Consider the following 12,098-nt stretch of genomic DNA (forward strand, 5'->3'; position numbering starts at 1 on the left):
TTTTTCACATACTAAGTCTTCAACATTCAATGTGAATTTTATACTTACAACATGTCCCAATTTAGACCAGCACGTTTCGAGAGGCTTAATAGCCCCACGTGGCTCATGGTGCTGTGTTGGGCAGGGCAACCTTAACGCTTCTAGCAAGATTGAATGTCTTTAGATTTTGCAATCTGGTGCAATCTGGACTTTTTGATTCTTTTCTGTTGATTCTATTCTATTTGATTCTTGTCTACATTTCAAACTGTGGGAGGTGCTTGGCCCTGGTCCTGTTCCTTTAATATCTGCAATCTATAGTTGTCTCATACATCAGATCGTACATGGGACAGCTTATCCTAGAGCAGAATCCCCAAACTTCTTGAGAGGAATGATTGACTCCTGGAAGCTTTCAAACCTCCAGCAAGTTAGGATAAGTGGATCGGGGCAGGGGGGCAGGGAGAGGGGTAAGGCGAAAGAGTGGGCACTGATAAGGAGACACCAGCAGCCAGCTACACAATCCTCCCTGATGGAAATCTTTGCAATTTGGGAACTGACTCAAGTCCAATGTCAGGTTCACTGTTGTTCGTTGGGGGTTGGGGGATCAGGGGAGGCTGTGCCATGGCAAACAGCCTGGTTGGATGAAGGCTGCCCTAGACTTGCTGATATAAGAAACGCCAAGTTTTCCAGATAATAGGTGGCACCTTAGATGTCAGAGTCCACGGCAAATAATGGTTAATGTTCAGTTAATTATGGGCACTAAGTAAATATTAATAGAAACTGATAAGATCGTTTTTGGGATAAAAACAGAAGAGCAGTAGATTTGGACAAATCTCTGTGTAATTAACCCTCATCTTTTGGGGTGAAAGAGAATTGAATAAGGCTATTTACATTACCCGTACTGAGTTCATATATTTGCAGTATGTTTCTACCTAGGGACTTGAAGGATTTCCTCAGTGTTAATCCAAACATGGCCTCCCTTGAAGTACCTCTTTAGTGGTTCTTGTTGTTAGCATTTTGCTGTTTCCTTCTAGACTTTTTTCTATGAAATTCTTGTCATCTTTTCCCAGTCGAGCTCAATTTTAACTTTATATCTTGCTTTTCCTCACTTATGTTTGCATTTTCCATCTTCTCATCTAGACCTCATATAGCAAAATTTTAATGACAATGTAATGGTCCATTGAGTGCATGTGCCATGATCTAATTAACCATGCTCCATTATTATTTCCCTTCTTCCGGGCATTATGATATAATTTTGTTCTATAATATTTGTGCACATGAAACATGACCTCTATTTTTTAAAATCAAATTAAAGCTGGGTTTGAATTTCCACATGCAGAGTTAACAAAGCACCCAACAGCAGCCCTCGCTGGGGCTGCTTATTCCTGTGTGCATATTCAGGATTTCTGGAGAAAGTTTGGCATGAAAGTTAGGAAACTTCTGACTCTCAGCAACACAAGTCTACTCAAGTTGGTCTAAACTATAAAGGAGCTATACTAGCCTCTGTAACTGGAAGTTTAGGGCTGGTTCAATTTAGTCATCTGATGATGTCATCAAAACCCCATCTTCTTTCCACTTTTCTCTGCTTTCTGCAAAGTCAGCTTTACCCTGGTCACAAGATGGTTATTCCAGAAGCTTCCTCTGAATAACAAGCAAGTTTCCTTCACGGAAGCCCAAGAATTGTCTCTTCCTTTCCCATTGGCCTAATTGTATCACGTGAGCATGGCTGGTGTCCAGAATTAAGTTTATTAGTTTTTAGAATGAGCTATAGATCTCATTACTATGACCAAAGTGGCCTGTGCCTGCCCCCCCCATCCCAAGCACAAACACACTGGTTGGAGAAGTAAACAAAAGGTGTATGTGTGGGGTATCAATAGAAGAGGAATGAATTTACAGAGACTACCAAAATGTCTTATATCTTCCAGCTCTTGTTTTCAGTCCTAGAAACTAAAGCATGCTACTACACTACTACACAAAAACTGCTCACAAACTCCTGAGAGCACAGCAGCCCAAATCCCAGACCCAAAGACTCTGTTGCCTGTCTGGTTGGGGAAGACCAACCCTCCAAGCATCAGCCAAAGCAAAACAGAGGTTTAATTTCCCATAAATTATCCTGCTACACTATCCCTGTACTTAAAATCTTTCCTGACCTCTTTTGGAGGAAGAGAAAGACTACTAAGCCTGAAAACTCTTTAAGTTAGAAATGATAGAATAAGACTTTCAGTGGTGATCATAATGTAATGTAATTGTAATGCTCAAACTAGAAAGGTATATACCAGAAACTTAAACAAAAAAGAAACAGAACAAGAGAACAAAGAAAACAAAAACAAACTCTTGAATGATGAGAACAACTGGTGGTTACCAGAGAGGAAGAGGGATGGGGGGCAAATCAGGTAAAGGGGGTCAATTGTATGGTGATGGATGGAAACTGGACATTTGGTGGTGATCATAATATATATTATACACAGATGTCCGAGTATAATACTGCATGCCTGAAACCTCTATGATGTTACAAATCAATTTTACTTCAATAAAAATTAGAAAAGAAATGAAAGGTCTGGGATATATGGACATCATGGGGATTTGGCCCATCCGAAATAGTTTGTCAAAAAAAGAAAGAATCAAGAACCTAGGTAGGCACTTGGGAGACTAGAACTACTGCTTCAAATCACACACACATTTTTTTTTTTTTTTTTTTTTGCACAGAAGAACTAGGGTGTAGGCCAGAGGTGCCGGGCAGGAGAGAGGATTCAGCAGAGACAGAGCGGGGAACAGAACAGGCAGATTGACTGAAGTACACTGCTGAGGGGAGCAGCGGGCGAGACAGGAAAGGTCTGCTGCGCCGTGTGTGTGTTAACTTCCTGGTCGGGGATTGAACTCAGGCCATAGAGGTGATAGCAGTGAGACTTAACCCCTAGGCCACCGGGGAGGCCCTACACACATTTTCGATTAAAGATACAAATTTAGTAAACTTTTTTTTTTAAAGATTTATTTATTTATACAAGAACCGGGGTACAAGCCAGATGTGCGGGAGGGTGAGAGAATTCACCAGAGACAGAATGGGGAACAGAACAGGCAAAGGGACAGAAGACACTGCTGAGGGGAGCAGCGGGCGAGATAGGAGAGGTCTGTGGGGCTGTGTGGGACCCTCGCGGGATCGAACCTAGCGCTTCAGAGGCTGTGGACAGCTTCACAGCGCAGGCTGCGCTCAACTGCCTGCGCCACCAGGGGAGGCCCTAGTAAACTCTTTAAAGTAACCCTAGCTCTTCACACTTGCACTCCCCACTATTAAAATGAAAAGGTGAACTGGTGAATCTTAGATGCAGCCAAAATTTCCTTCAATAGGTGAATGAGTAAGTAAACCATGGTTCACCCAGACAATGGAATATTAGACCTAAAAGGAAATAAGCTATCAAGCCCCTAAAAGACATGAAGGAACATAAATGTACATTGTGAGTGAAAGAAGCCAATCTGGAAAGTCTACATACTGTATGAGTCCAACTACATGACGTTCTGGAAAAGGCAAAACTCTGGAGACAAAAAAGATCAGTGGTTGCCAGGAGTTACCGGGAAAGAGGACGGCATAGGATGATGCAGAAGATGTTGAGGGCTGAGAAACGACCCTGCATGAAGCGATAATAAGTGAGATATATCATTTCGCTTTCCCAAACCCACAGTGTCTACACCACTGGGAGTGAGCCCTAACGTAATGTGAAGTGTAGACTTTGGCTGATAATGATGTGTCAATGTAGGTTCACAGATTGTAACCAGTTCACTCTGGTGGGGGATGTTGGTGAAGGAGAACGTGTACATGGGGGTATGTGGGAACTACCTGTTCTTTCCATTCAATTTCACCGTGAGCCTAAAAATGCTTTACAAAATAAAGTCTATTTTTAAAATAGACTTTATTTAGGTTGGTATTAGAACAGACAGAGAATTGAGTTTCAGGAGACCTGGCTTCAAATCCAGACTGTTATTTACAAGCTGTGTAATCTTAAATTATTTTAACCTTTGTGTGTCTTAGTACACTTAGCTGTAAAATGAAGATAATCGTCATCTGTCAGGTTTGCTGTAAAGAGAGAAGGTAGGTGCAGGTGCTGTCGCCTGACGATGTTGCAGTCCACGATGACCCGCACGTACACTGGTGGTCACAAGAGGTGACACCATGCGGCCTGGGCATGGAGGGGGCTATGCCATCTGGTTGTGTGTGATTACACTCCATGTCAGTCACACAATGACAAAATTGCCTAACTACACACTTCTTAGAACATGTCTCCCGTCATTAAGCAATACACGACTGGACTTTCACAAAGCACACAGTAAGTCCTCACAAAGCACGCAGTAGGTCCTCAAAGCACACAGTAGGTCCTTAAGAGTGTAGCGAGGAGGAGAAAAAGACAGGAAAACAAGGATTTCATAGGCAAACCACGTAATGGTGGAGGCTTTTTAGAACAAGATCCACCAACTAGTGACTGAGGATGGGATAATCAGGGGTTATTTTTCTTCATTTGTTCCATTCCACTTTGACTTTTGGTTTATCAAGTTATGATTTAATCAAATTTTCCTTATTGCTTCAGTTTCTCAGAATACCACCCCCTTGCCTTTGTTCCCCATTAAGAATGGATGGGAAGGAATGCAGTTTGGGATCAATTTTATATTTTTAATGTTTTCATTTATTTAATATTTGCAGTGAACCTAAGTAGTGATTGGCATTTATGCTAGACCCTGGGGATGGAGCTGTGAGTAAGCCAGATGTGGGCTCAAGGCAACCAGGCTTATGTCCAGTGCAGAAGATAGCATTAATCAAATTATAACCAGGCTTTTTGACTGTTACCGTGGGACGTACAATCAGGACACCATATAGCAGGGGGAAATGCAGAGCCTTGATGGCCAGGGAAGGCCTCCATTGACGTCCAAGTGATGAGTATGCCAAGGTCTGAGCTTTGGCTACCAGGAATGGGAGCTGGGATCACAGGCACAGGCAGGGCACCGGTTCTCACACTTGAATTGAACACGGGTCAGGATCTCCAGGGGCACTTGTCAACTAGTTAATGATTACTACCTAACAGAGGATGCTAAAGTTTAGCAGCTGCAAACAACAAATAGTTATTACAACAAACTCTGAAAGTTTCTGTGGGTCAGGAGTTCAGGAGCTGCTTGACTGAGTGGCTGTGGATCAAGTCTCTCAAGAGGTCACAGTCAAGGTTCCAGACAGGACGAGGATCTGCTTTCAAGCTCACTCTTGTGGGCTTCTCTGCAGGACATGGCAGGTGGCTGCTGAGACATGGAGACAGAGAGTGAGGGGGAGAGAGATACCCCGAGATGGAAGCCACAGTCTTTTTTTTTTTCACCTGTTGACTTTATTATTTTGGGGGGTAATACATGTCCCTTAAAATTGTTACAATTTAAAACAAAGGGAAACCAGCCTTGAAAATTCTCTGAGCACACAAAACCAGTTTAGTCATAACTGAAGCCTAATTTAGCTTATTTTGTGAGATTGACCTGACATTTCTTACTTATACCTCTGGAAATCATAAGCAAAACTTAAGCTGTTTTCCAAGGTATGTCATATGAGGTAGCCAATGACCATTTCCCTAGCAGATAAGAAAATTTGAATATGATCAGTCACCATGAAGAATAAACAGTCACTGCACCATAGTAAGTCTATTTAATATCCATCACCACATATAATTACAACTTTTTTCCTTGTGATGAGAACGTTTAAGATCTACTCTATTAGCAACTTTCAAAACTTGGAGTTATAAGATAAAGAAGTTCTGGAATGTAACCCTCAATGTGAGGACTAGAATTAGCAATACAGTTTCAGATTCCTAGCGAAATTGAGGAGATAGACAAAATTCCCAGTTTCCCTGCTAACATCTTATAAATAAATGTACATTTGTTACAATTCATGAACCAATATTGACACATTGTTATTAAACAAGTTTAGTCCAAAGCTCATTTTTTATCCAGAATTCCTCAGCTCTTAGTAATATTCTTTTATCCATCCAGAATCTCGTCCCAGATAGCACTGGGACACGTTCCCGGTTATATCTCCTTAGGCTCCTATTGACTGTGACAGTTTCTCAGACTTTCCTTGCTTTTAAAGACTTTGATAGTTTTGAGGAGTACTCTTTAGGGCGATATCTGCAGGGCTAAGCTGTAGTATAACCAAGTCCTTGAAGTGAGATTTTATCACTTCCGGCCATGCCCAATTTGTGAGAAGACAGTACTGAATCTAGCCCACACTCAAGGAAAGAATTCAGTTCCATTTCTTGAGGGAGGCTGTCAAAGAATTTGTGGCCATAGCTTAAGAACGCCATAGCTTGTTAAAACGCAGATTGCCTTCAGAGTGTCCAATTCGGTGGGTCTGCAAAGGGGTCTAAGAGTTTGCATTTCTAACAAGTTCCCAGGCAGTGTTCCTGCTGCTAGTCCAGGCATCTCCCTTTCAAAGGCACTGGAATGGGGCTTGGGCACGGCCTTGCTGTGCACAAGGAAATTTAAAAAAATCATCAAGCTCTATTTCTCATAAAATTCTTCTAATTACAACAGCACTGAACTCAACCCACTGGTTTAGCTTTTGGACTTTGCCAGTTAACATGAAACTATCAGGTAAAGATATATGCATTGCTGTATAAAAGAGATACACTATCTGGTATTTATTTAAGATATGGGTTATTTGTCACAAATGCCGGGGAGAGAAATTGGGTCTCTCTGTCTGGCATAAGAAATAACTGGGACACAGAAGAGCTAGGTAACTTGTCTAAGGCCACACAGCTAGTTAATGACAGAACCAAGGTTAGGACCTGGTCACTTGAGCCCTGGACCAGCACAGTTTTTATCATACCAGGCTCTTTCATACTGATGCCAACTTCTAGGACTTTACCACCTTTTGGAAAAGCATTAAGAAAGCTAGGCGCCTGATAGCTAAAGTAATCAAATCAACAGAAACCATAGATTTAAAGTAGCGTTTGATTTCCATGTTTACTGCAGCACTATTTACAACAGCCAAATTATAGAAACAACTTAATTGCCCAAAAACAGATGAGTGGATCAAGAAGATGTCGTATATATGGTATACATGATGGAATATTATTCAGCAATCAAAAAAGACAAACTTGTGTCATTTGAGGCAACATGAATGAGCTGGAAGGGATAATGCTAAGCGAAATCAGTCAGAAGGAGAAAGGTAAATACTGGATGGTGTCACTAATATGTGGACTATAGAGAAACCAAACTAAGGGTTAGAGACAAGCTTAAATCTTAACACTTGAAAGCTGACTAAAGAACTGAAACATCTGGAGAGGGGCAGCGGGTGGGGGGTGGGGGTGAGGAAGGGGTAAGAACAAAGAGGGAAGGAAATACAATGGGCTTTGGTGGTGGGTGCACTACAGTAGCAATACCCGATGGGGGCACCACATTATTATCTCAATAATAAAAAAATAAAGTAGCATTTTGATCAGTGATAAGGGGCTGATATCCAGCATCTACAAAGAGTTCACAGAACTTCACAAAAAGAAAATAACCTAATCAAAAAAATAGGCAGAAGAGCTAAACAGAAACTTCTCCAAAGAAGACATACAGATGCCAACAAGCACACAAGAAAATGCTCATCATCACTTCTCATCAGGGAAATGCAAATCAAAACCTCAATGAGATGCCATTTCACACCCGTGAGAAAGGCCTTTATTGAAAAGACCAGAAACAATAAGTGAGGCAGGCCGTGGAGAAAAATGAACCCGTGTACACTGCTGGTGGGAGTGTAGACTGGTCCAGCCCCTGTGGTAAACAGTATGGCGGTTCCTCAAAACATTAAAAATAGATCTTATGATCCAGCAACCCCACTCCCAGGTATTATGCAAAGGATGAAAGGGGATGTGCACTCCAATGTTCTTTGTAGCACTGTTTACAGTAGCCTAGTTATGGAAACAACCTCAGTGCCAAGGCCAGATGAGGGGATTAAGATGTGGTGTATACACACAACGGGCTACCACTCGCCATTGTGACAAGAGCGAAATACCACTCTTGCCATTTGTGACAGCATGGATGGAACTGGAAGGGATGACGCTAAGTAAAATAAGCCAGGAGGACAAAGACAACTACTGGATGGTTTCACTCATCTGTGGCATATAAAGAAACAAAACAAAGACTTCAACAGAACCAAACCAAAAATCAACTCAAGAAATCTGACTATAGAATTGAGGCTACTAGAGGGGAAGGGGAAGGTGGAGAGCAAAGGGTGGAGGGGGCCCAATGGACTGTGGGGTAGAGGACAACGTGTTGGTGGGGGTTCTTGTGTGGGGGTGCGTATGGTGAGGTGTGAACCTCTAAATCATATACAGTGCTGTCAACCAATGTCACCTCAATCAAGAGTAATACTAAATTTCACAAAAGAAGAGACATGGTCATTTATGTAGCATTCCACCATCAAGGTGACCAAGATGTACTTGAAAACCTGGAAGTGTGGAAGGCCACTGGGGTGTCTTTTAGTGTGTGCGTTACTTTAAGTTCAGAGTCAAGATGTAACTTGAGCAAAAAATTGTGGGCATAAGCATCCGGTGAGGGCACAAAGACTAGCTAGCTACATACCAATAATCAGTGAGAAAACCAGTCCAATCAGACCAAAGGAGTGGTTTCCAGTTACACTTACCTTTCCTGAGAGAACATTCTACCTTTTAGTTGATGTGTACCCACTGCCAGAAATAAAATCGGGTTTGGTGGAAAGGGTAATCAAGCAGAGCTTCATATATTTACATACATGAAGCAGGAAGTTGCCTCTTGGAACGGAAAGTTCCCTCGGTGTGGGCTTGCCCACAGTAGCAGCCACGGCTACCTTGACCCCCTTCACAAACAATAAAGTCTATGATAGAGGGGTGACAAGCTCCTGCATACAAAGTGTTTAAAACCTTACCGTTCCTGCAATTCGGGGCTCAGACTTTTGGGAGCTATTCCACTGGGCCCGCGGGTGTGACAATTCAATCTCCTGCTCTCCACCTCTCTGAGTGCCGCCTGATTTCTCAGGGAAATTGCCATAACATTAGGAAATCGTCATTTCCTATAGTGAGCTCCGAGTTCAAGTTTAGTCTTACAAAGAATGCCCAACACACGTCGTGTAGCAGAGACTTCGCCCAAAGCATTGGTGCTGGTTTGGTGAAGCTGAAGAGTTGGGGAGCTGCCCTGTGGTGGAGGTGGTGTTGAGGGGTCAGGAAAGATAGTGCCAGTGACCTTAAATTTGACCCTATCCAATGGTAATGGTGGTAGGGGCATGCGGCAGAGTCGTGACTTTATAATTCATCTTGTGCAAAGGTGTTGGCCCCGATGGGTGAAAAGAGGTCGCGAGGGCCTCCCCGGTGGCGCAGCGGTTGAGCGCTGGGTTGCGAAGCTGCCCGCAGCCTCTGCAGCGCCGGTTCGATCCCCGGCTGCTCCCCGGACACCGGAGGAGGGTCCCACATGGCGCGCAGACCTCTCCTGCCGCCCGCTGCTCCCCTCAGCAGTGCACTTCGGTCCTTCTGCCTGCTCTGCTCCCCGCTCTGGCTCTGGTGAATTCTCTCACCCTACCGTGCTTCTGACTGTACCCAGTGCTTGTATAAACAAATAAATCTTAAAAAAAAAAAAAAAGAGGTCGCGAAATAGATTCAGGATCCTAACAGTCCTGTCTGAAGGTGTTCATAAGAGTGGAGGTGGGCGGGCGTGCGGGGCACAAAACAGTAACATTGCAATCCTGTCAAAATTAGGGGGTGGGGGGGCGAAACCAGCCAACAGTTAAATGGTAAATAGAATATGAAAGTGCAAGTGGCAAGATGGTACCAACACCCTGAGATCGCGGGTCAGTCTATCCCGGAGAGCTTCCCGGAAGAGGTGTCTCGCTCAGCAGGGATTCTGGGCGTGGGGCTCGGGCCTCCTCCCAGTCCCCGGACACCTTCGCCACCTTTCGGCCGCGGCCGACCCAGCCCGCGCGGGGGGCGGGGTGGGGGGCGTGGCCGGCCGGCGGCGTCCCAGGGGCCGGGGCTGGGGGGGCCGGCGGGGGGAAGTGCCCGCGCCCGCGCGGGGCGACACCGGCCGCGAGAAAACCCCGGCGGCGGCGGCGGCCAATCGGCGGCCTGCGCGTGCGGCCGCGCGCCCCCCGCGCCCCCCGCGCCCCGCGTACGTGCGGCGGCTGGCTCCGCCCACCGGGGCGGGGCCCGGGAAAGCCGCGGGCGGCCGGCAGCGGCGACCCGGGACCAGCGGCGGCTCCGGAGGCGGCGGCGGCACCCGCGGCGCCGAGGCCCAGGCGGAGGCCGGGTGCGCGCTCGGCGGACGTGCCGGATCCGCGCGGCTCGGCTGCGCCGGCCCCCGCGGCCGCCCGGGCGTCGGAGCTGGTGTGTGCGCGGCCCGGCCAGGATGCGGCTGTTCCGGTGGCTGCTGAAGCAGCCGGTGCCCAAACAGATCGAGCGCTACTCGCGCTTCTCGCCGTCGCCGCTCTCCATCAAGCAGTTCCTGGACTTCGGTGAGTGCGGAGCCGCGGGGCCCCGCGGTCGCCACGGCCCCCGGGTCGCGGGGCCGACGCCTTCCGGGCCTGTCGCCGCCGCCGCGCGTCTCCGCTGCGAGGCAGAGTCCGTGGGAACCGCGGGCGGAGCTCGGGAGGTCCGGGGGTTCGAATTTCGGGGCAGAGAGGGGCCGGGCCTGGCACCCACCCGCCGGCGGGGGGCTTACCCGGAGACACTGAAACCGTATCCGGATCCTCATCTCGGCCGGGACTCCTGAGACCCGCCAGGGCTGGCCTCACCTCCACTTGACGCAGAGCTCACCTTCCTTCAAAGTTCGGAGCGGACTGGGGGTGGCTTTTTACCGGTGTTGTTTGTGGACGATCGTTTCGTCGGGGCCGGGGCTGTTTAGAAACACCTCGAGGTGGGGTCAGTTAGGCAGCGGCGTCTTACTCCTTTTCTGCTCGAGGCGCTTCTATGCGGCCGAGCGCAGGACTCGAACTGTCGTCTTTGTAGTCTGGTAAAGCAGTTAGAGGCCTGGACTGCTGGCGCCTGAGCACCGGGGGGCGGGAGGAGGTGGGGGAAGGGTGCAGGGGGCGCAGCGCTCCGACGGGTGGGCCCCCTGCGTCCCAGCAGGCTCTGAGCCCGCGGGCCTCTCGCGCCTCTCCTTTCGCCCCCCCCCCACCTTCTCCCTCGTAGGGTGGGCTGGTGGACAGGTTCCGTGGATGGAGGTGGGGGGCAGACCCCCGGACCCCCAACCTGCTCGAGGCCTGCGATGGAACTCGATTCCACCACCTGCTGTGGAGCTGATCGCGCTCCCCCCAGCGGTGCGGTTTCAACGCCGAATCCTGGCAGTTGGGGAATGCGAAGGCGCTGGCGGTGAAACGCCCGAAAGTGAGAAGTGCGCATCCAGGTGTCGAAAGGAAAAGAAAATGGAGCTGCAAAGACGTCCAGGCGCTCGAGGGAAAGAGGCGCCTGTTCATTTCATCATTTTGGCGTAAAATGACAAGGGGTGGTGTCAGGTGGGCAGACAAAGTTCCGGGAAGACCGAGATGCCAAATTTGATAGTGTCGGTGGGAAGGGAGGAAGGAGTAGGTTGAAACGCTAAGACCACATGAAAATTTAAGATCGGTTGGTCAGAAAACGATGACGAAACTCAGAGTTCTATGGCATGTGGATTTTTTGCATCGTAAACTTCACTCCCTTAAGCTTTGGGCTAGTTTTACTTTCTACCATCTCTCGCCACTTGTTAGAATTTTAGACGTTAGAAGCAGCTCCTTAGTTTAGGAAGAAAATATTTAGAAAGAAAATGTCGCCATTGCTATAAATAGCATGTTTTCCATCTCGTATTTATGCTTTGGGAAGATTCTGAAGACATCAGCCTTTCATAAACTGAGCCAGGTTAAGGTTAATTACAAGAGAAGGACCCAAATGCATCCAGAGTCTTCCAGTTCTTACCACGCTCAAAGTTGAAGTAATAGTTTTAATGACTTGGTTAAATTTCACTGGATGTATTTCTATAGCAGCGCGTATCTACCCATGTTAATAGGTGTCTGGGCATGGATGTTATTTGAGTAGGAAAACCACAGCGCAGATGGTGTTTTCATGGAAAACCCATGGGACTGGTATCTGGAAGTAAATGTTCTCGTTCTTCCTCTG

General features: G+C 46.9%; 1 protein-coding gene across 1 annotated transcript in view; it reads left to right on the plus strand.

Annotated features, from left to right (window-relative positions):
- Window positions 1-10,356: 10,356 nt before the first annotated feature.
- Window positions 10,357-12,098, plus strand: part of PDK3 (pyruvate dehydrogenase kinase 3) — a gene marked incomplete at both ends in the record, with an annotated part of 55,401 nt that continues 53,659 nt past the window's right edge. The window contains one exon of the mRNA XM_084258096.1: window positions 10,357-10,462. Coding sequence (XP_084114222.1) covers window positions 10,357-10,462 — 106 coding nt within the window. The remainder of the gene's footprint in view (window positions 10,463-12,098) is intronic.

Source organism: Talpa europaea (assembly GCF_964194135.1).
Source record: "Talpa europaea genome assembly, chromosome: X".
NCBI lineage: Eukaryota > Metazoa > Chordata > Mammalia > Eulipotyphla > Talpidae > Talpa > Talpa europaea.